The 24,628-nt window shown below is 39.0% G+C and overlaps 1 protein-coding gene and 1 long non-coding RNA gene across 5 annotated transcripts in view; both read right to left on the bottom strand.

Annotated features, from left to right (window-relative positions):
• LOC100941342 (cytochrome P450 2C21-like) overlaps positions 1-9,073 on the bottom strand; it is a 47,533-nt gene extending 38,460 nt beyond the window's left edge. The window contains exons 1-2 of one of the 2 annotated variants that reach the window (XM_023511714.1): positions 8,080-9,073; positions 1,377-1,539 (exon numbers count right to left, since the gene is read on the bottom strand). In XM_023511714.1, coding sequence (XP_023367482.1) covers positions 1,377-1,539; positions 8,080-8,247 — 331 coding nt within the window. In that variant the 5' untranslated portion in view covers positions 8,248-9,073. The remainder of the gene's footprint in view (positions 1-1,376; positions 1,540-8,079) is intronic. The other variant, XM_003787317.3, reaches the window with a different exon arrangement.
• Positions 9,074-14,979: 5,906 nt separating this feature from the next.
• LOC111724295 lies at positions 14,980-23,904 on the bottom strand. 3 transcript variants are annotated; one of them, XR_002772616.1, is made up of 4 exons: positions 23,372-23,904; positions 17,913-18,060; positions 17,600-17,664; positions 14,980-15,408 (listed from the first exon to the last, which is right to left on the bottom strand). It is a non-coding gene; the product is annotated as an uncharacterized LOC111724295 (long non-coding RNA). The 3 variants fall into 3 exon arrangements; XR_002772617.1 differs by lacking the exon at positions 17,913-18,060; XR_002772615.1 differs by lacking the exon at positions 23,372-23,904 and having other exon boundaries at positions 17,913-18,224.
• Between the last annotated feature and the right edge of the window lie 724 nt (positions 23,905-24,628).

Raw genomic sequence — 24,628 nt, 5'->3', positions numbered from 1 at the left:
GCGCCCTACTCTTTTGAGCCACAGGCACTGCCCTACTGTGAGGGTTTTTGACTTTATGCATCACTAAACTCTTCTTCACCCAACAAATGCTTAAATCCCAGAATAACTCTGTAGACTGTTTTGTCTCCATTTTACTGACAAGGCTGTGGAAAATCCTGCAGGCAAAATGCTGGCACTATGGTCACACAGCAGTGAATCATGGTGAGCTCAACTCATACATTAAATTTTCACAGCTGGCTTTTCTGAATGAGAATGAATTTTTGGAGAAACAACAAGAAGAGTCAATTCTCAAGAGAAGGTGAGAGTAATTCTGCTTTGCAAGGAATAGGGTAACAACCTGTTTCTCAGACCAGGGATACACTCATTGGCTGATAACTCTTCTCATTTTAACATCCCTCCCTATTTGTTAAACTACCCACAACATAGTTTTAGCACCAAGGAACCACAACAATAGACTTTCAGAGTCAAGAACAGACCAGGAGAAAAGTGAGTTCATAGGAACCTTGCCCAGAAAGTCTCTTAGAGAACAATACAGAAATGACTCCATTCATGTTTTCTTTCTCTCTGTCATAAAGTTATCTGCCAGAGTTCTAGACAATTTAAGGCCAGCTCCAAAAACAAGTGAAAAATAGTTCAAGTATTAATAAAAAATGCTTTTTCTTATTTCAAATGCAATCCATGCTCATTATGTGTTTCTCCATGATCATCTTTTCAGGGCATACTTTGCTTTGTGCTTTGTATCCTTTTGGGTTCCAGCATTTTCTATGCTTTTTCAGAATACAAATTTGAAGGTGAGGCTGGACATATTTCAAACTTATGTTAGTTCCATGCATACTTCCTAAAATACTGTCTGGGGAATCCATGACTCAGTCCAGGAAGTAACGTGTTTGGTGAATAGGATAATTTAGTCATTTCTCTCTTCTCTCTTTGCTCATTGTCTCTTTCTAACCATTTTACCTGGGAAGAATTTAAAACAAAGGTGTCTTAGTGGTTAGATGGTTTGCTTTTACTAAAGTTAATGTTGCATGGGGATATTATATCACTGGCATATATAATGATACATATGACATATATGTGATATATATGACACATATATATGTTTTTGTTTTGGCCTGGGGCTGGATTTGAACCCATCACCTTAGGCATATGGGGTCAGCACCCTACCCTTTTGAGCCACAGGCACCGCCCCAAACTGTCATATATGTTAAGAATGGATTAATGATCCTTTATAGTAAAGAGATTCACAGTCTTATATTGGAATAATGAAAAGTGTATCCTGTAAAGGTCTCTAAGTGTTTATGATATCTGAATTTCCTGGACTATTTGGAGTCTTTGCAACTTACAAACCCACACACATTCTCCAAAGACAAGCATACCTAATCCTTGGGTAATTTTTTCTAACACTGGAAAACTTCCTCTGTCAGAAAATTCTTCTCCCCGATCAATCAGGGCTTCCTTCACAGCTTTGTATCCATACAAAACCACGGTGGGCTTCATCCCAAAATACACAGTGAACACAGGGCCATAATCTTTTCCTAGCTGAAAAAGGAACAGAAGGTGGAAGAAAAGTGAGAATTTCCTAATAGAAATGTAGATAAATGAGAGAAATTTTTTTATCTCACAGAAGAGACATTTTAATATTTATCCATGTATTATCAAAGATCCCAACCTTTAGAACCAGTTACATAATAAGAAATTACATGATGTAAATGTTAATTGTCATCACATCATTAGTAATATTGCTATTATTATTATCATCATCATCAATAGTCATTCTTTATTCAGTTTGTATTGTGTGACAGGAACTGTATTATGTTCCTATTATTTTGTTGCCTTTATTATATTAATGTTTTCTGCCAAACCAACAACTACATCAAATTTCTCTTTCCTTTCTATAGTTACAATAAATGGTGTATTTCTCCTCCTGTTTAAGGAAAGCTCCTACAGCTTACCCCACATGTAGACTAAAAATTGTCCCTCATTATCCATTTTCCATATTTTGTTTTTAGAACCAGGCATCTCTACTTTTTAATACCTGAGAACCTAGCAGCCTGATCATATGCATTTCTCAGATTCACTTGAAGCTAGATGTGGCAATGCTGATGTTAGCAGATGTGTGCAAATTATACACTATTGCATAAAAGAGAATTCCTTGCCCCTCATTTCTTCCCCTACCTATGGGCTGAAATAATAGCATGGAGATGGCCCCACTGTAACCATGCAAATGAGAACAATAGCCTAGAGTCACAAAGCAGTAGAACTGCAAGACTGAGAAAAAAATATTTCTCTGAGTTGTCTCATACAGGAGAGTCTTGCCATTAGCCCCCATCTCTAAATCATTACTCAAGATAGGAATAAACTACCTTCTTTTAGACTTTGTGAGACACTATAGGGACAGGAATTGGTCCTCACTTCTAACCCAGGGAGGGAACATGGGGTATTATGACCCAGCCTAATTAACTGTAGAAGAAAAAAACAAATGCCTTCCTGGCTGGAATGCAGGCCACATTCATACAAGGAAGGGGAATAAGCTATGGTGCTGACATAATCTTGGAATCTAGTGTGAAAGCCAGGATGAAGGCACACTGTAGGGCAGTGCCCTAGTAACTATTTAGCTGTCTCAGGGAAAATTTAATTTATCACATTAAATACCCACACCCAAAACACAGAAATAGCACACATCTACAACTAATGAATTACCTCAAGGAACTAGAAAAATAAGAGTAATCCAATTCCAAACCCAGCAGAAGAAAAGAAATAACCAAAATTAGATCAGAATTAAATATAATTGAGAACAAAAGAACCATTCAGGAGATTAATGAAACAAAAAAAATGGATCTTTGAAAGAATAAATAAAATTGATAAGTTCTTGTGCAGGCTAACTAGAAACAGACAAGTAAGATCTTTAACAACCTCATTTAGAATCAAAAATGGGAAATAACAAAAAATAACTTTGAGAAACAAAGGATCATATCTAATTACTACAAAAGTTCTATAGCCGTAAGTGTGGAAAAAATGCAGAAAATGGATACCTAGAATCTCACTACCTTCAACCAGGAAGAAATGGAACTCTTGAAAAAAATAGTATCAATATCAAGGACCAAAATTTCAACAATAAAAAACTTGCAACAGAATAATAGTTCTCAACCAGAGGGTTTTACTGAAAAATTCTATCAAACATTCTAAGAAAAGCCAGTATCTATATTGCAGAACCAATTCCAAAACACAAAGAAGGAAAGAACCATCCCCAACTCTTTCTACACAGCAAATATCATCCTGTTACCAAAAGCAGAAAAGGATCATACAAAAAAAAAAAAATTACAGACCAATTTCACTAATGACTATTGATGCAAAAACACTCAACAAAATCATACCAAATAGAATATAGCTACACGTTTAAAAAGAATTATACACCATGATCAGATGGGCTTTATCCCAATAATGCAAGGTTGGTTCAAAATATGCAAATCCATAAATGGGATTTACCACATAAATAGAAACAAAATAAATGCCATATGATCCTCTCAATAAATGCAGAAAAGACATTTGTCAAAATTCAGCAAATTTTTCTGATAAAAAAATGTAAGAAAATAGCTATCCATGAGATATTTCTTAAACTGATAGAAGCCACCTACAACAAACACACATCAGTATCATACCAAATGGAGTAAAACTGAAAACATTTTCACTCAAAACTGGAAAGACAGCAGGATGTCCGGGGCATCTGTGGCTCAATGAATAGGGCGCCAGCCCCATGCACTGAAGGTGATGGGTTTGAACTTAGCCCCAGCCAAACTGCAACAAAAAGTAGCTGGGCGTTGTGTGGGCGCCTTAGTTCCAGCTACTCAGGAGGCTGAGGCAAGAGAATCACCTAAGCCCAAGAGCTGGAGGTTGTTGTGAACTGTGATGCTATAGCACTCTACAGAGGGTGATAAAGTGAGACTCTGCCTCAAAAAAAAACCCCAAAACACCAGGATGTCCACTATTGCCACTACTGTATACATAGTGCTAGAAGTTCTAACCAATACAATTAGGCAAGAGAAGAAAATCAAAGGAATCCTAAGAAGGACAGAGGATGTTAAATACTCATTCGTTGTGGATGGCATGATCTTATACTTAGAAAATGCCAGGGACTCAACCAGAGATTTATGAAGTGATCAAGAAATAGTAATGTCTCAGGATACATAACAAATGTCCACAAATCAGTAGCCTTCAACTCCCACTGTTCCTATGTATTGATCTATTAGCACACAGTGGGAATTTGACCTGGTGGTCTTTTGACACTACAAGACACTCACAACAATGTGGATCTGTTACCTGGACACAACGGCTTTGAGACTGAGGTGTGAGAATCATTCAGGAGTTCAAGACAAGCTTCACCAATAGTGAAACCCCATCTCTTCTAAAAATAGATGAAATCAACTCAGAGTGGTGACATTCACCTGTAGTCCAAGCTACTCATGAGATTGAAGTAGGGGAATCATTTGAGCCCAGGTTCTTCAGGTTACAGTAAGCTAAGTTACACCACTGCATTCTAGCCAGGGCAACAGAATAAGACTCTGTCTCCAAAAAAAAAAAAAAAAAAAAAATGGATTTGTCAATGTATTTAGTAAATGAGATGAACAAAACTGCTGTTTAGATACACAAAGGTACCATGAAAAATGTCCCATAAAATCCATTATACACAAGGAAAGCAGGGCAGTCCTGTGACTTTAGAAGTCATAAGATCTGTGTGGCAAAGTTGCTTATAAAGTATTAAGGGGCATGGCATTTTGGTGTATGTTTATATTTGAGTTTATCTTCTTTAATTAATCTTAAGCTTCCTTGAGGGCAGGAGCAGAGCTTATACTTTCATTGTAATTACCCACAGCCACTTGGTAGAGTGTGTTCTGGCTGCAAGAGCCACCCAATTGTTGTTGCAGGGCTGCTGTGAACATTTCTAATGTAGTTGGGTGCCCTTTGTGAGGTCTATAATCACTGGCTTTCTCCAAGGTGGACAGACACGGAAATCCTTTGTGATGCTATTCTCCATAGAGCAGAATCTGGGATTATAACTCCCCAAGTGGATTTAGAAATAAACAAAAGGACACAGACATCCCAGGAGAGCTTACTGTCCCCCAATTGGTCATAAGCTCTATGATGACAGAAAGTGCACCCTGCCCTTTGTGTTTTCCACTGAGCACCGGGCATAGGCTGAGGGTGCAGTGAGCGTCTGATGCCCAACAGCTCTGGACCATAAGGCTAGGACACAGGACAGAACTGTATACAGGTGCCTGCATTATATGCAGGGCTGTTAATTTCTTATTTTAAAAAGAATAGAAGGGGTAAAATAGCATGGAGATAATCAGAAATTCCTTCCAATGGAACATGTCACCAGCTTCATCTTTAGTCTTGATGAGTGTCACTAGACAGTCTTTATTATTAATAAGCATTACTATGCTGAGATCAATAAGGTCCTGGCTGGCTACAGTATCACATCAATAGTGCAAAATGTATGCTGGCTTTTGTCTGACATCTTATTTTACTTGTGCATTGACCCAGAGTATCATAACCAGGTAGATAAGTTCACAAAGAATAGTTTTTTTTTAATGCATATAATTTGCATATACATCAATAACAATTTTGCTATTTCTTCTAGCAAAATGCTTAAAACAAGGCTAGTGCTGCTAGTAGAATTCAGAACACAAATTGCTTGTCCCACACATTATAAGGGGAGCTCCAAATTATTATACTTCCTCTTGACTCTGGGGAGTGAGGGGCTCCTAAAGCAGCTAAGAAAGAACTTAGCCACTAATTCATAGATAATGGAAATGCAAATATTCACTTTATCTAGCATAGTCTTATACTATCTGCCCATAGTTTTTAGGCACAATTATTAAGCTTTCTCCAAGGGGAAAAAGAAAGCATTTAGTGCAATGAAGAGATTCTTGGTAGAATTAAGTTTCAGTAACAACAACAAAATTATGCATACATAATACATACTTTAAACATGAATAAAACCTAAAGTTTTAACATGCTTTAAAAATAGTCACTCTATGTCTAATGCAAATACAAATGGAGAATACTGCTCTTTATTTTAAAAGCAGATTAATTTGCAGGCGTCTACTTGAATACCCTTGATTATGTAAGAGAGTTACTCACGTAGACCCAGATATGAGGAAACCAACAGTTCTTTAGAGAAATCAACTTTATATACAATGCAGGCTAAAAGTTTTTCCTTCAAAGGGAAGGAACACATTCTCTGATCAAAATTACTTCTTAAAGAAATCCTAGTGTAGCTGATACTCTCTTCAGCATTTTAGTGTGGGTCACCAGAGACTATATTTCATCAAAGCTCTTGGAACCCTTTTTAAGGTAGACTCAGCTATGTGAAGGTTAAAATTATAATACTTAATTACTGAATACCATTCAGAATAAGGTGATTCTAGGAACTATGTTCCATATGAATGATTATATAAAAATCACCATATACTTCAGTTCTTCACAGCATAATGCGTAGTCACTGCAAAGAGCTAAGCTGTTTTTGGTTGTAGATTTCCTCTGTCCCACCACTTGTCTTTTGTTATTTAGACCTTCCCTGAAACTAGATAAATAAAAACAGGATAGTAAAGTACTTTGGGACAGTAACAGTTTCTGTTTAAGACCGCTATGAGCAAAACAGTTAGAGTCTTATTATGTTGTTCAGGTTGGTCTCAAACTCCTAACCTCAAGCAATCTTCCCACCTCAGCTCCCAAAGTGCTGGGATTATAGGTGTAAGCCACCATGCCTGCCCACACACCTCCTTTTATACTTAGATAAACACCTGAATTGAAACTGAGTTAATAGAATCATTGTTCAGATAAATTGTCTATAGTAAGTACTATACATAAATAAGCTATCCTTTAACATATTTAGTTGTTTACCAGAAAAGATAAGTTCCTGGATTATTTAGTTGGTTGCCTGAATAGATAAATTATATTACTAGTTGCAGTCTCCAAAAATGACAGAAAAATTAGCCAGGCATGATAGCCTGGGCCTGTAGTCCCACCTATGGGAGGCTTAGGAAGGAGGACTGCTTGAGCCCAGGAGTCCCAGGGTGCATTGAACTATGAAGAGCAAGACCCTGTCTCAAAAAATCAATTTTCATTACAAGTTGGAATCATTAGAACACTATTGTTTGTAGTAATTTTGTTGATCTCTAAATGTTGTCTCAATGTATAAAAGGAGCACTAACACTACCTGCTCTCATGATGTTGGCCCAGATTTCCATAACCAATTGTGGACATCCACAAGGAACCCATGGAACCTCTAATGATAAGCTTTGCTGTGAGATGGCTCATAAATTCTCCACTGTGGGTTTTGAGGGATCCCAGGAAGACAATCTCACTTCTTCCTGGCTCTAAGGGACAAGATGGAACTGATGCAGAACTAAGTTCACATAATCACCAAGGGACCTAAAGTGATCACAGAAATTCTCTCTTGGGAAAAATATCTTAATCTAAAGGAGGATGTGTGAAATCAGCAATGTCTGTCCCAGGCTTGACATCCATGACTCTGTCTTGGGCTACTGACTCCAGGCTGAACTGCTGATGAACTTTGAGACCCACAAAGGAACTGTAAAAAACATTTTTTTTCACAAACTACTGGCCTCTAAACAATATATAATACAAAGAAACTGGTCCTAATCTTCACCAAAGGTTTGTAAATAGTACATGGGTCTTTCCAGACAGACTGATGAAAATACACCCTTCTACTAATGACCGATAGTGCATTCTTTGTTCAACCAACCAATGAAATAAACTAACAAGCAATTTATATAGTCAAAATAAATTTCTATAAATGTAGGCCCCCTCACACTTCTTGGGTATAAAGTCTCTAACTGCTACCCAGGTTGCAATCTCCAATCCTGAGTAAGCATTTATACTCCTCTGCCCTATTGAGTCCTCCTTTTGATAAGGATTAATAGGTCTTATTCCCTTCCATCTGCCATATAAAATCATATCTGTGTGTCCACTAGTGTCTAAGACAATATTTTATTTTGTCTAAGGTTTTGTTATTTACTCATTGCAAGAAACTGAAAAAAAATTAATCACACTTACCATGCTTAAGGATTTGCTGATGTTCTTCGTATTTAACTGTAGAATATTTCCAACAATTGGGAGAGGAATGGGGCCAGGTGGCAGTTTTCCTTTGCCATAGCTTGCATTCCACAGAGAAAAAAGAATCAAACAAGAGAGACAAATCACCAGGACAATGAAGAGATCCATTGATGGGCTTTGTGTAAATGCAATTGAAAGCAAGGAATCCAAAGGTTTTATAAACACAGGTGCAAGCTTATCTCTAAATACGAATTGAGACTTTGAAATTTGAATAAGCAATTTTTATCTTTGGTACCCTTTGGCCTGCTGATAGAAATAAGAACAAAATAGTCAATTTAGTATTGACTGATTCCTATGTTTCTGTGGATATTTCAACTAAAAAACAACTCACACTTCTTTAGAGATAGTAGTCTTAGTGTTTGAATAATAATAGTAAAAACTGTCAGAATAGCAAAGGGCTAATTAGATGGGGGTCATGATCACAAGTGATTAAAAGGAATATGTCATGAGTCAAAATCTATCATCATATGAGCAAAACAAAGAAGCCCTCTCTTTCTTAGTGCCCATCCCCAAAAGATGTCAGGGAAAAGGCCATAATCAGAGGTATTATAGAAAGCCTTTCCTATCTTAGACAATAGTAGAACTATACCAATTTTCTTGCCAGAGACCCATTCTTTAAGGCAGAAATAAAAACACTCCCAATGGATATGAAGTCTAAACAAATAGTAGGCAGAAATCCACCAAGTCAAGAAAAGAAATTGCTCACACACAACTGAAAAAAACTCCACTGGCTGTATGTTACCCATTCCCTTCATTGCTCATCCATTCCCTTCATTGCACATCCATTCCCTTCATTGCACATCCATTCCCAATAAGGGACTAGTAAGTAGTCAGTACCTTCTCTGCCACTTCTCACTTGGGTGAGGAAGTAACCCAGCATTTACTACAAATATGTGAAAATGTCTAAAATTTAACAAATATGAACAAAACTCCAAAGGCATTTGAGAAAGTCCAATAGCATAACAAACATCAAACTTAAAATCAGAAAACTGAACCCTGAAGAAGTTGACTAAGAGAAAACAGAAAAAATGTTAAGATAATTATAAAAGGATCAGGTAAATTTAGCTATAAGAAAAGAATAATATATTAGAAAAAGAAGCTCTTGGTGTTTAAAAATAAGATTGTAAAAGTATTTTTTAAGAAAGAAAATATCCTGTATAATAAATTACATTTATCTACAGCTTAATTTATTCAGCAAGAGGATAAAATCAAGAATTTCCCACCAATAGATTACAAAGCAATAAAGATTGCGATTATAAATTAAATCAGGTGACGTGAAAAGTAGTTCTGGAGGTTCTAATAAATTGGTAGAGGTTCAAGAGAAAGAAAAATAATCAAACAAAAATAAGCAAAAGAAATTAAAGAAAATGTTCCTACACTGATGAAGCCAAAGGGTATGCAAGAGAATTTTTCTACACTGGGTTAAGAAAACATTTGGATCTACCAAGTTCTAAGGGGGATTAAGAGAAAAGACCAGATCTACAGAGTGACATCAGGAAGATGACTCACTAGAGATCCAGGGTCTTCATGTCTCCCACAAAAAGGAACCACAGCAATGAATGAATGATATCTTGACTAGAGTGATGAAAGAAGTATGCTGGAGAACAAAACCTCTGTGGTTCATGGAAGCCGAAGCTACCATCACAGAAAGAAGGGCAAGATATCCTGCCTCTGTCACAATTTCTTCCCAAAAAGGACCACCTCAAAGTCAGGGGATGCTTCTTCTCACAAGCACTGAAATAGACTGAAAACAGACTGTAAAGAAAGGGATGGAAAAAGATATTCCTGGCGGCGCCTGTGGCTCAGCGAGTAGGGCAATGGCCCCATATACTGAGGGTGGTGGGTTCAAACCCCACCCCGGCCAAACTGCAACAAAAAAATAGCTAGGCATTGTAGTAAGTGCCTATAGTCCCAGCTACTTTGAGAGGCTGAGGCAAGAGAACCACCTAAGCCCAAGAGCTGGAGGCTGCTGTGAGCTGTGACACCACAGCACTCTACCAAGGGTGACAAATTGAGACTCTGTCTCTAAAAGAAAAAAAGATATTCCATGCAAACAAAAACCAAAAGCAAGCCATATTCATATCAAATAAAGTAAACTTTAAGTCAATATTGTGAAAAGACACAAGATCACTATACAATACGATAAATGGAGTGACCCAAGAGGAGGACATAAAAATTATAAGTATATATTCAGCCAACACCAGAGGACTACATATATAAAACAAATATTATTGAACCTAAAGGGAGAGATGGATTCAAATCCAAAAATAAGAGGGGGCTTCAACACCCCACTTTCAAAAATAGACAGATCCTCTAGACAACAACAAAAAGAAATCAACAAAGAAACATCAGACTTAAACTGCACCATAGACCAAACAGACATACTAGATATTTACAAAACATCCCATTCAAGAGTTGAAGAATACACATTCTTAATAGCACATACAATACTCTCCAGGAAGATCACACAATAGTCCACTGTCTCAGTCTGTTGTGTTGCTGGCAGAGGTTGAGTAATTTATAAAGAAAAAAGCTTTCTTTGGTTTGTGGTTCTACAGGCTGTACATGAAGCATAGTGCCAACATTTGTTTTGGGTGAGGGCCTCAGACTACTTCCACTTATGGTGGAAGCAAAAAGGGAGCAGGTATGTGCAGAGATCACATGGTAGGAGAGGAAGCAAGAGAGAAAGGGAAAAGATAATAGGCACTTTGTAACAATGAGCTCTGGTGAGAACTAATAGAGCAATAACTCACTCACTCACACACTACCATAGGGATAGGAAGGATCCCTCAGGAAAGATCCACCTTCATAACCCAAAACCCTCCTATTAGGCCCATCCTCCAACATTGGGAGTTAAGTTTCTACAGGAGATTTGGGAGGCAAACATCCAAACTATAGTAGACACAAAACAAGTTCTAATACATTTAAGAAGATAGAGATCATATAAAGTATAATTTCTGACCACAATGGTATAAAACTAGAAATCAACAAAAAAGAAAGATCAACATCAAATCACAAGATTGAATGAAGAAATATTTTAGTGGCCCTTCTGCACCAGTTAAATCATTTAATCTTGTTAGTTTTACCATGTTAGAGCATTTAATCTTCAGAAAACACTTTAGAATAGCAATATTTGCAGCTTAGTGACCCTGAGAAGATTCAGGTATACCTCCCTGTCCACTTAATAAAATGTAAAGCTGGAATCTGAAGTGAAGAAGATAGCTGACACATCTGCCATTTATAATTTAAGGGAAAAAACATATACTGTATTTGTTGACTATAATTTAAGAGAGAGACAGCAGACCAAAGGAAAGAGAGATCCCAGATTAGGGGCCATGCACATGTACAGCTCAATGCAGAACTCCCAGTGCTGCTTAGTCTCCTACACTACTGTAATGAACTGTGCTCAGTCTTGCAGAAGAAAAGGTCAATCTTAGAGGAAATGAGCAGGAAGGGCCTGACAATCATGGGCTTCCCTCCACAGCTTTTGTCATTGAAGAAAGACAAAGCTAATAAGCAAACAGCAGGTATATGAGTTTAGAGAGGAGGATGGGGACCTGATGTCAGTCTTGAAAGACCACTATGTCCAGATTCCACAGACAAAAACATGATACATTTAGATCAGGATCTACACGTAATCAAATAAAAATGCCACTCTTTACACCACCTCTCAAAAAGAACCTAATGTAAGCATAGTCTTTTGTAAACTCACTAACAGATTGTTAAAGAAAATACCTAGAATTTTAATGTTGTTTTAGAAAAGAAAATAAATTGCTTCTCTTAATTCAAAACTATTTGTCTTATTTGTAGAGTTCTGAGAAGATTGGGATGTACTTTCATGTATATGTTATTATTTGAATCTGAAATAAACCCATGAGAAGGAAAGTATCTTTTTTATTTTTTACAGGTGAGAAATATGAGAATCAGAACTGAAGTGATTCACACAAATCTTCACTGCTAAGGCAGGGTAGAGATCAACTCTGGTTTTACAATTTAAGAACTTCGAATTGGGTAGAATGTGAATTCAATAGCATCCCACAAATATTTGTTGAGTAATTATTGTATGTCACACAATCTTACTTTGATCTTAAATAACTCGTTTAATATTAAAGAGTTATTGAGTCAAAAATTTTATCATAGATAAATAAAAATTAGAGTTCAAAAAAGGTTGTCCCTTTGAAATCACTAAAATTTATGGAAACCAAATTAAGAGAACTCATTCATTTCGTGGATTCTAGTTCTCAGACCTTCATCAGAAACATAACATGCAAATACCTTCTCCCATTCCGAAGGTTGTCTGTTTGCTTTACTTACTGTGCTCTCGGCTGTGCAGAAGCTTTTTAGTTTGATCAGATCCCAGTAATATATTTTTGGTGTCGCTTCAATTACCAGGGAGGAGATCTTCCTCATAAAATGTTTTCCCAGGCCGATTTCTTCAAGCATTTTCCCTGTATGTTCTTCTAATATTTTATAGTTTCCTGTATTAAGTTTAAATCTTTTATCCAGTGAGATTCAATTTTTGTTAAAGGTGAAAGGTGAGAGTCCAGTTTCAGTCTTCTACAGGTTGCCAGCCAGTTCACCCAGCACTATTTGTTAAATAAGGAATCTTTCCCCTAAGGAATATTTTTGATAGGCTTATCAAAGATCAAATGACAATAATTGGCTGGGTTCATCTCTTGGTTCTCTATTCTGTTCCTCCCTATTTTTGTGTCAGTACCATGTTGTTTTGATCACTATAGGTTTATAGAATAGCCTGAAATCTGGTAGCAGGATTCTTCCTGATTTGTTTTTATTTCTGAATATTGACTATTTGAGGTTGGCATGAATGTGGAGAGAATGGAGAGAAGGGAACACTCTACATTGCTGGTGGGATTTTGGAAAGAAGTTTGGAGAATACTCAAGGAACTAAAAGTAGACCTACTGTTCAATCCTGCATTTCCTCTAATAGATATATACTCAGATTATCAAAAATCATTTTACAACAAAGATATTTGCACTAGAATGTTTACTGTAGCCCAATTCATAATTGCCAAATCATGGAAGCAGCCCAAGTGCCCATAACCCATGAATAGATTAACAAATTGTGGTCTATGTATACCATAGAAATTCTATGTAGCAAAAAAAAAGGGATAGAGGGCTAGGCGCCTGTGGCTCAAGCGGCTAAGGCGCCAGCCACATACACCTAAGGTGGCAGGTTCGAATCCCCAGCCTGGGCCCGCCAAACAACAATGATGACTGCAACCAAAAAATGGCCAGGCGTTGTGGCGGGCGCCTGTAGTCCCAGCTACTTGGGAGGCTGAGGCAGGAGACTCGCTTGAGCCCAGGAGTTGGAGGTTGCTGTGAGCGTGATGCCATGGCACTCTACCCAGGGGGATAGCTTGAGGCTCCGTCTCAAAAAAAAAAAAGGGGGGGGGATAGAGACTTTACATCTTTTATGTTGACATGGATGGAATTGAAACATCTTTTTAGTAAAGTATCTCAAGAATGGAACTATTATGAAGCCAATATATAATCAACACATTCATACAAATGATAAAACATAACTAGTCCCAAAAGAAGGAGGGAAAGGGGAATGAAGAGGGAAGAGTGTTAAAAAAGAGGGTATTTGTGCTGGTGGGAATGCAAATTAATTCGTTCCTTTTGGAAAGATATCTGGAGAACACGGAGAGAACTAAAAATAGACATGCTATTTGATCCTTCAGTTCCTTTATTAGGTATATATCCAGAAGACCAAAAATAGAATTACAACAAAGATATTTGTATCAGAAAGTTTATTGCAGCCCAATTCATAATTGCTAGGTCATGGAAGAAGCCCAAATACCCATCGACCCATGAATGGATCAATAAATTGTGATACATGTAGACCATGGAATACTATGCAGCCCTAAAGAAGGATGGAGACTTTACCTCCTTCATGTTCATATGGATGGAATTGGAAAATGTTCTTCTTAGCAAAGTATCTAAAGAATGGAAGAAAAAGTATCCAATGTACACAGCCCTACTTTCAAACTAATTCATAGCTTTTATAGGAATGTCATAACCTAATTATAGCCTTAGAATATGGGAAGGGGGTGGGAGGGGGAAGTGAGGGTGGTGGATGGGGGGAGGGAGGGAGATTGGTGGGGTCACCTTTATGGTTTACCGTACAAGGGTACAAGTGAAGCTTTCTAAAAGCAGAGTATGAACATTGTAACTCAATAACTAAGAAAATGGCGTGAAGGTTATGTTAACCAGTTTGATGAGAGTATTTCAAAATGTATGTGAAGACAGCACATTGTACCCCATGTTTGCATTAATGTACACAGTTACGCTATAAGAAATTTAAAAAAAAAAAAAAAAAAAGGAAGAAGCAGGAGGAAGGAACAAAGATAATATATACTCAACCAGGACCAGTAATTGTGTAGAGTGACAGAGAAAGTGAAGACAGCCAGCACCTTAGAGAAGCTGCATCTTCAGTGAATATTCAAGACAATTGTGTTATAGTAATAAATCTGAAATTCTATGTTACTCTTTATGAAAAAAAACATCAAAATCCCTTTTTAATAAATTACTTACTGAAAAAAAAAAGAAAGAGGGTATTTGGTGAGACTGCACCTATTGCACACAGTGTAATACTATTAAGAGTATAGTATAAATGTCTTACCACAACAAATAAGTGAGGTGATGGTTATGTTAATCAGTTTCACATAAGCATTCCACATTGTATATCAAATCAGCACATTGTACCCCATAAATGCATAAATGTACACAGTTATGATTTAATTAAAAATAAAAGGATGCCATAGAATAATAACAAAATAAATAAAAGGCACATTTTTTACATCAAATATAAAAAGAGAGAGAATTCATTTATTTCAAAGAAATATAGTTTTTAGCTGTCCAATTTCATATACTACCTCAGGACCTTTCCGGTGCTGGAGAAGAGCAAATTTTAAAACAATTATATGTGTCTATGTGTGTACATAACAATTATAATATTATTTTCTCTCCACTGATCTGATCCACCCATCTGATCTTCAGAGAAATCCCTTTGCCTGAAAAACATGTCTTGGCATCTGCCTAGCTTTTTACCTTTCACAGAAAGAAGCAAGCATAAAAATAAATGAGTTGGAATAGATCTTGGCAAACATCTAAAAAAATTACTTACTTCCTTGTTGTAGGAGCAATAATGTAATGGCTCAGAGGCAACAACATTTGCATACAATCACATAGTGCCAGTTGAAGAATCTTTGTTTTCTCAAATATCAAACTTCTTTTTATCACCTAAGTCTGAAAAAATTGAAACATAGCATTTAATGCAGGAAAGACTTGCTTTTAAATGTTAACTCTTCTTATGTAAAAACCTGGACTGTCTGAAATGTTATTGATAGGACAGAATGTAGGGACCCACCCCAATAGAAAAGTCCTCCTCAGGAAACAACATCCTCCCTCCAAAGGAATGCGTGCATGAAAGTCCCACCCAGGAAGGCATGAGTGCACCAATCCCTACCCCCTGAGCTCTTATATTCCTACCCTGCCTTAACCAACGTGCTGATTTCTTTTTCGAATTCAGCCCCCGCTCACACCCAAGTGAAATAAAGGCCACATTGCCCACACAGAACCTGGACTCCACTTCTTTTTGTTCCTCCCTCAAATTGGAGGTCTCAGAATAACATCCCGTTTTCAGTCCTTAACTTCTCATTTTGATGCTGAGAACCTAGAATGAGAAGCCCCCTTTGGGGGCCAAGATATATCCCATAAGACCCACTCCCAACTAGACAGACTCTTGTTCCAACTAGAAGGGAAACGGAGGACCCCTCCAATGCCTGCCCAGAATTCATCCATTTAATAGTGAGGTGGGCATTCATCTATAAGCCCTTTCTGAGCCTTTTTAACTCCATTCCAACTCCTCTCTCCCTCATCCTCCTTTTCTAGGCCATTTAAGCATTCATATATAACCCCTCTCTGAGCCATTTTAACTTCTCTTCTCTTTCTCCACTCTGGACTGAGAAAACCCCAGTAGTCCATGCCTCCTAAATCCAGTGCCAGTCATGGGCTAACCCTAGTGAGTCAGACTTACCTGTTTTGTGCCCCTCCCATGGGCCTGGACCACTCTTTTCTTGCTGGTTAAAGGTCCTTCAAGGAGGTCTAGTAACCTCCCTAGCCCCAACCTCAGCTACTTTCTTCCTCCTCTCTCTCGTAATTTCTTTTTTCATCCTCACTTTAATCTCATTTATTTTCTACCTTTAGTTTCCAATATGGAGACTGTTCAGTCACAGATTCCCCCTTCTTCACCTTTAAGCTGCCTCTTAACTCACCTCAAGCCTCTACATTTTTATCCTGACCTTAAACCTAAACACCTCATCTTTTTCTGTAATAATTTTTGGCTTATGGACAAATGAGACAATGGCTCACAATAGCCTGAAAGTGTCACCTTTAACCTTTCAATCCTCACTGACCTTGACAATTACTGTTGAAGATTAGGCAGATGGTTAGAAATCCCTTACATCCAGGCCATCGTCCTCCTCCAAAACAAAGCTCTCTCAAATTTTCTTTGCACAAGCCAAGCAGCCCTCCCTGAAACCCTTTATTCATCATTGTCTTCCTTCAACCCAACAGACAACCCTCTGCCTTCTGCCCCTCCCTCACCCTCAACCTCCTTCCTACCTGCAGAACTCCATCCCATCCCCCCTCTCTCCACCACCTCACCCACCTTCCACTGCACATGAATGAAAAAGAAATGATAGTGAATCTGGGTGAAAAAGGAAAGATGACAGACCTGATTCCCCCACCTCATGCTAGATCTGGCCACACCTTTGGACATTCCACTTCCAGACCACCACAACCTCTATACCCCCTCCAAGAGGGTGCAGGAATGGAAGATACTGTCAGGGTTCATGTCCCCTTTTCTCTCTCAGACCTGTCCCATAGAAGTCAGAAACTAGATTTGTTCTCCATAGATACCACGAAATACTCTCAAGAATTAAAATATGTAACCCAATCATATGATCTGACCTGGCATGATTTATATGACATCCTCACCTCACCCTAAAGAGGAGAGGATGCAGGTCTGGACTCAGGCACAGGTTCATACTGAAGATCTATGGAGGACAGACCAAACCCTGCCAGAGGCCACTAGGGCTGTCCCCCTGGAAGACCCCAATTGGAATTACCAAACTGACACTACTGGAGTTACTCTCTACAACCACATGGTCCAGTGTCTCTTACAGGAACTAAAAAAAGCAGTCCATAAGGCCATGAATTATGGCAAACTAAAAGAAATAACCCAGAAATGGGATCAAAACCCTGCCCAGCTTTTAGCCCTTAATGAAGTACTCCATCTCTTTACTGCCCTATCCCAGGAAAACAATGAGGGGAGGCTTGTTATCAACATGCATTATACGGGCCAGTCTACATCCAATATCTGGAAAAAAAATCTCCAAAAATACCCCCAGCGCCCTAGGGATATTAAACCACTCACCTTCAAACTCCTGTCAGCTGGTATTCTCAAACTTACTAATATGCCCTACAACACTCCCATCCTTCCTGTAGAAAAAAAAAACCAATGGTTCATATCAGTTAGTGCAAGACTTATGGGCCATCACTGAAATTGTTCAGCCTAGTCACCCAGTAGTCCTTAAACCCTATACCCTCCTAACTACCATTCTTTCCAATATCTCCCACTACACAGTTTTAGATCTCAAAGATGCCTTTTTTACCATCCTGTCCATGAGCTCTCCAACCCCTCTTTGCCTTAACCTGGACCAACCCTGATTTTTCCACCAACAACTCACCTGGGCAGTTCTCCTTGAAGGATTTAGACAGTTCTCATTACTTTGGTCAGGCACTTCAGGCTGACCTCCGGCAGTTAACTTTACAAAAAAATTCTACAGTTCTTCAGTATGTAGATGACCTTCCCTTATGCAGACCTTCCTCCACTGCCTAGCAGCAAGACACAATTCACTTACTCTCTTTCCTCCCCACCAAGCGGTATAGAGATTCCCCTTCCAAAGCCCAGTTAACCTCCTCCCTCTGTCCAATACCTTGGCATTCTCCTACAGGAATGAGAAAAACTCATTACCCCTGAACGCATTCAGGCCATCCCCTCCTTTACCCCTGCCCCCCAGAAAATATGACCTCCTCTCCTTCCTGGGGTTTCTAGGATATTTTTGAGCCTGGATTCCCAAATTTGAAGCTTTGACTAAACCTCTATATATAAGGTAACCAGACATCCCACTTTTGGCAGGACAGTCCCAATTTTTAACAATTTGTCCCTCATCCCGTGGCATTTTTCCCGATTTTTGGAAAGAACGCTCAACATGTTAGATAATTGCCTCAGAAAGCCCCTCCACCCAAAAAGCCCCTTCCTGCCCTTAAAGTTACAACTCCTCCCCTAACACAGGGAGTGGCCTGCTTACCACTGCCTGCTAGTGCTAGTTAAACAAGTGATGTCAACAAATCAGCTATTCAGATTATTTAGGTAAGTAATTTATTTTATTTATTTCATGAATTTAGCAGACAGTACTCGTATTATTTATATTTTATATTGGTGGCAAAAAGTCTAGCACCAGCCTTGAAAGTGACACCTACGACTTATGAGGTATCATTATTTAAAAATATATATTGATAAGGAAAAGGTTAAATCTTGGGCATCAGCAAAAATCACAATCGAGATTTCCATACAATAATGCACTAAAAATTGTGGGATACGTGCTGTCCTTATCAGGAACTAATGCTGCGACTGAATGTTTTTTCTACAGTAAATAAAATGTGGACATCAGAAAAATCACAATTAAGTGTTGAGACTTTGAAAGCCATTTTATGTGAAATATAATTTAACAAATTCTTGTGAAAAATTTCATGACCTTTTAAACAATAACAGCAATCTACTAAAAAAATTCACTCAAATGAGAAATATGCCAAAGAATAAAATAATACTATACATAATTTTTTAATGTATTATATTTGTAAATTGTACTTATGTTGAAATTAAAAAAAAATTACAATACTATTTTTGCATTCTATGAAAATTTTTGTTGCTCCTTATAGACCAAATTTTTAATTAAGAAACCTGCCCCATCCACCCCCTCCACCCCCACCCCCGTCAATGGTGTCCCACTTTACCAATGTTAAAATCTGGTCACTTTATCTATATACCACCACTAAAGGTTCCCTAACCTACCTCCTAGACCTGCACCAGCTTTAGTCAAGTTCTTTCCTCTCCCTAAAATCCTGTCTGTCCCAAACACTCTCCCTCCATCTTCCTGACTTCTGCTATCCATTTTACCTCTCAGTGTCAGAACACCAAAGATGTGCAAGAGGGGTCCTAACACAGAAACCTCACAATAATCACCTCCCAATAGTATTACTCTCAAAATAGATAGAATTCACAGCCTTAGGCTGGCCCCTTTGCCTCCAAGTGGTGGCAGCCACATCCCTCCTTTTCCTGAAGGCCCAGAAACTTACCCACCATGCCCCCACATGTTTACTTACCCCTCATCACATTCCATCCCTTTTAAAACACCAACATTTATCATCTTTAATTTCCACACCCCGTTTACTCCAGCTCCTCATCCTCTTTATAGAAAATTCAAACCTTCACTTTCTTCCTGGCCAGGTGTGTAACCCCTCAGGTTCATTAGCTGCCCTCCACTCACATAACCTTCACTCTTCACAGAACTGATTCCATGATTGTTGGCCTTTAATTACAGTAACACTACATTCTTTTCCCAACATATCCCCTTTTTCCTTACCTAACTCCAAAGACAACTGGTTTATCAATGGCAGTTCTTCTAAGCCCACTGCTCACTTCACTGCCAAGGCAGGCTTTGCTATTGTGGTATCTACTCACTACAAGCAGACCTCTTAGCCCTCATTAAAGCCTTACAACTTGCACAAGGTCGCTCTATTAACATATATACAGATTCTAAGTATACCTGCCTTATAATCCATCACCATGCAGCCATAAGGGGAGAAAGAGGATTTATTACCACCCAATGCTCCTCTATTGTCAACACCATACTTATTAAAAACCTCCTAAATGCAGCCTCGAAAAGGAAGTGGAAAAAAAAAACAGATCAAATTTCTAAAGACAACCAAAAAGGATATATAGAAGCCAAACAAGCCAAACAAGCAGTTCAATGCCCTTACACACAGCCCACCCTAGAAGGCCAGTACTGTCCTTTGATAAATTCTCTCCAGTATATATGTCTAAAGAACAATACAATTACTGGCATCTTCCCACATAGGGAGGATGATTCCTTAAACAGGGAAAATTTATTTTTCCTTCCTCCCAAGCACAAAATATCCTCTCTTCCCTCCACAATAGCCTTAACATTGGCTTCAAGCTGCTTTACAACCTTCCTTCTATGCTCCTTTCTCACCCATGACCATCTTCCCTTTTAAAACAAATAGCAAATAACTTGCACAATCTGCACCCAGGTCTCACCCCAGGGAGTCATAAAAACACTCCCTTTTCCCATGTGTCAGGCCCCGGGCCAAACCCCTGGAAAAGACTGGCAGATTGACTTCACCTGCATGTCTCCTGTATGAAAATATAAACTTCTTCTAGTCTAGGTTCATACCTTCTCAGGGTGGGTCAAAGCCCTCCCCACAACAGCAAGAAAACCATGAAGTTGTCTCCACCCTCCTCCACCACAGTATTCCTAGATTCGGCCTCCCCACCTCCATTCAGAATGACAATGGCCCAACTTTCATTAGCCAGATCACCTCCCAAAACTCACAAGCTCTAAAAGCCCAGTGTTGCTTACATGAGCCTTACAGGCCACAATCATCAGGGAAAGTAGAACTACTAATATCCTTAAACAACCTCTCCCCAAATTAGTGCTCCAACACAAAGAAGATTGGATTAAAGTCCTCCCCATCACTTTACTCTGCGTTTGCTCTACCCGTCACAAACACCTCTTTTACAGCCCTTTTGAAATAATGTATGGCAGAACTATTATTCTGGTCCCTGGACCCCCTCCAGACAAGGGAAACTATTTTCCCATCCTCCAGAAAACCACAGATAAGCTTAGAAAAACTATAAACCAGCTACTCCCCCAACGCTCAGCACAGAAAGTCAGAGACCAATTGGCAAGGCAACAAGTTTTCCTCAAATCTCCCTTGTCCTGCAGGACTCTATCTCTTCACTGGAGAGGTCCTCACACCTTTCTGTACCCCCATGGCCATTCATCTCTTGGACCTCCCAGTCTGACTCCCCTGATCCTGAATAAAGCAGTGTCCTACAGAAAAACTTCCCACACTGGAAGACCCCCACTGTAAATCACAAATACTATACCCCCACTACCCTAAAATTCACCAAGATCTCCAAAGGGTCCACTTCCCCATAAATGTGTAATATACTTCCCCAATTCTTCTCTTTTCTCCATAACTTTTCCTGAGATGCCTGGCTACTCTCACACATTCACAGCTGGGATGACCTCTTTGAAGCCTTTAAAGATCTGTGGTAACAAGGCATCTTCCAAGACTTTTTTTTTTTTTTTTTTAGGAAACCCTCTTTTCCTCTTTCTATTCCTTTTCCATCTGGCTACCCCTTCTGTCAATCCTGGCCCTTCTTTTCTCCCCTTCAACCCCAACTGAATGCACAGGTTGTCTTGCTACCTGAACCTCATGTATCTGTGAATACCTTACCAATGTCAACTACACCCAATTCTACCTTAGACCCCTCTTTCAGTCGCTACACATATGTCCTGCACACTGTTATAATGTTTCCAAAACCTCTGAATGTTCCTATGGAGGAAAGAGGTACTAGAATGGCAAAATAACAGGCACTGGGTGTCCCAGAAGTGGTGTCCAGACCACTGTCTGCTGGACATACCTCATACATGTAGGATTATCAGATGGTGGAGGAGTTCAGGGCATAGCACATCAGCAAGAAACAAGACAGATCATAAAAAACTCTCTTCTAGTACAACCCCTTCACCATATATGAGAATAGACCTCACTATCGTACAAGATCTACAACACTCCCTTATTCCCTGTCTTTTAAACACCCCCTTCTCAGCTGCTCTGAACTCTTCTCTCTCTTCTCCCTCTCAGGAATCTGGATGTGTCTTTCTCTATACCAAAATCTTTCAATCCCATATCTGTACCCAACACATACAACTCTTCCATTCTGGCAGAAAATAACTTGGGTTTTGGCACCATAACTATGGACTTTCCATCCTTAGCCTCCCTGAATTTAGCATGCTTTAATCTCACCAGTACATGAGACTGTAGGTTTTATAAAGCCTGATCTCTATTCCCTCAACTCAACTTTTCACTTATCTGATTCTTCCTGTGCCCCCCTCAGGAATATTTTTCCTCTGTAGCCACTCCATCTACCTTCCTAACTCAGGCCCTAATGCAACCCCCTATTTCCAGATAAAAAAGAGCCCATCTTCCTCCCTGTACTCCTCAGAACAGGCATTATGGCTGGACTTCACACAGGCATTGCAAGGATTACTATATCAACCCATTTTTACCACCAACTCTCCCTAGAACTTAACAAAGACATGAAAAAGTATCAGACTGTTTAGTCACCCTACAATCCCAAATTAATTCTTTAAATGCAGTAGTCCTCCAAAATTGCTGAGCCTTAGATTTACTTATATCAGAAAAAAGAGACACATGTCTTTTGGGGGGAGAAGAATGTTTTTGTTTTTGTTTTTGTTTTGTTTTGTTTTGTAAACCAGTCAGGAACAATCACAGGCAAAGTAAAATAACTCCAAGAATAAATCAAACAGAGAGGAACAGATCTTGAATCACCTAATCCCTGGTCCTTATTTGATTTCTGGCCTCCTTGGTTATTTCCTGCGTTAGGGCCACTAATTTTGATCTTTCTCATTCTCAGCTTCAGACCAGTAATCCTCCACCTCATCTCCCAATTTATTGATCAGGCTGTCACCCAAAAAACAGCCGTTCATATCCTGGCCCTACATGAATATCAATTGGTTCAAACAGAAGACCCAAGAATGTTCTGGTAAACACCACTCCCTTCCTACTCCCTTTTTTTTTCCTTATAGGCAGCCCACACTGACCATCAACTGACAGGAAGCAATCAAAGAAGCACCATGCACATCACTCCACCTCCTTATAATAGACTAATAAGACCAGGATAATAGGGCTGAATGTAGCGACCTGCCCAAATAGAACCGTCTGGTCCACCAAAGAACATCTTGATCAGGAATGAATGAGTTCACCAATCCCCTGAACTCTTATATCCCCACACCACTTTAACCCAGATGCTGACCTCTTTTTTGAACTCAGCCCCTTCACATCCAAGTGAAATAAAGGTATGTTGCCCACTCAGAAACTGGACTCTGCTTCCTTTCATTCATGTCTCAGAATAACTTCTCATTTTTGGTCCATGTATTGGAATAGCCTCTCATTTTCAGTCCTTAACCTCTGTTATGAAATAGCTTGCTAACCTATCACACCACAGGTGGTGTTGAGCAAATAAATCTCTGTCCTGTGCAAAGGAGAGCAAAGGTTAGGTTAAAGTGTTTTGACAGAAATTCTCAATCTAAGCTAAAGAAGAATCAGGACTGTGAATTCAAGATACGATCTCTTGCCCTTTACTCTTGTTGACCATGAAAATCCTTCATGAGGAATATATGAGAATATTAGAGTGCAGGATCTACTTTCAAGGTATCCTGGCCAGGAGTCTAGTTTCTGAGTAGGTAGATTAGTCAGAGTTCTCCAGAGAAACAGGACCAATGGATACATAGAGATATACCAGGGGGCCAAACAAAAAAAAAGTATACACAATTTAAGAGATGTTATCTATGTATTACTTTTAAAAGTTGAATCCAATTATGAAAGCAATATGTAGTGTGACATGTGCTCAAAAGATGGGATTAAGAAAACGAATGCTGGCTTGGTGCCTGTGGCTCAAGTGGCTAAGGCGCCAGCCACATACACCTAAGGTGGCAGGTTCGAATCCAGCCCAGGCCCGCCAAACAACAATGACGGCTGCAACCAAAAAATAGCCAGTCGTTGTGGCAGGCACCTGTGATCCTAGCTACTTAGGAGGCTAAGGCAGGAGACTTGCTTGAGCCCAGGAGTTGGAGGTTGCTGTGAGCTGTGATGCCATGGCACTCTGCCCAGGGGGATAGCTTGAGGTTCTGTCTCAAAAAAAAAAGAAAACAAATGCTAGAGTCACCATACTGGAAGTATGACTTGGAGAGATTTTTCTCATAAAATGTGTATACTCTTTTGCACCTTCTGTATAAGGAGAGATTTATTATGGGAATTGCTTCACACAATTTCAGAGGCTGAGAAGTTTCACAGCATGCTTTCTGCAAGCTAGAGCACAAGGAAAGCCAGTGATGTAATTCAGTTCAAGTCCAAAGAAATTAAAACAAGGAACTCCAATGTCCAAAGGCAGAAAAAAATGGATGCTCCATCTCTGGCACTTGACAGATTAGATAATATTCAATACACATTGGTGAGAGCAGATTTTCTTTTTCCTTACTGATTCAAATGCTAATCTCTTTCAGAAATACCC

The sequence above is a fragment of the Otolemur garnettii genome, unplaced genomic scaffold (assembly GCF_000181295.1).
Source record: "Otolemur garnettii isolate 467f Iridium unplaced genomic scaffold, OtoGar3 scaffold00021, whole genome shotgun sequence".
NCBI lineage: Eukaryota > Metazoa > Chordata > Mammalia > Primates > Galagidae > Otolemur > Otolemur garnettii.
This window is presented reverse-complemented; position numbering and strand designations above follow the sequence as displayed.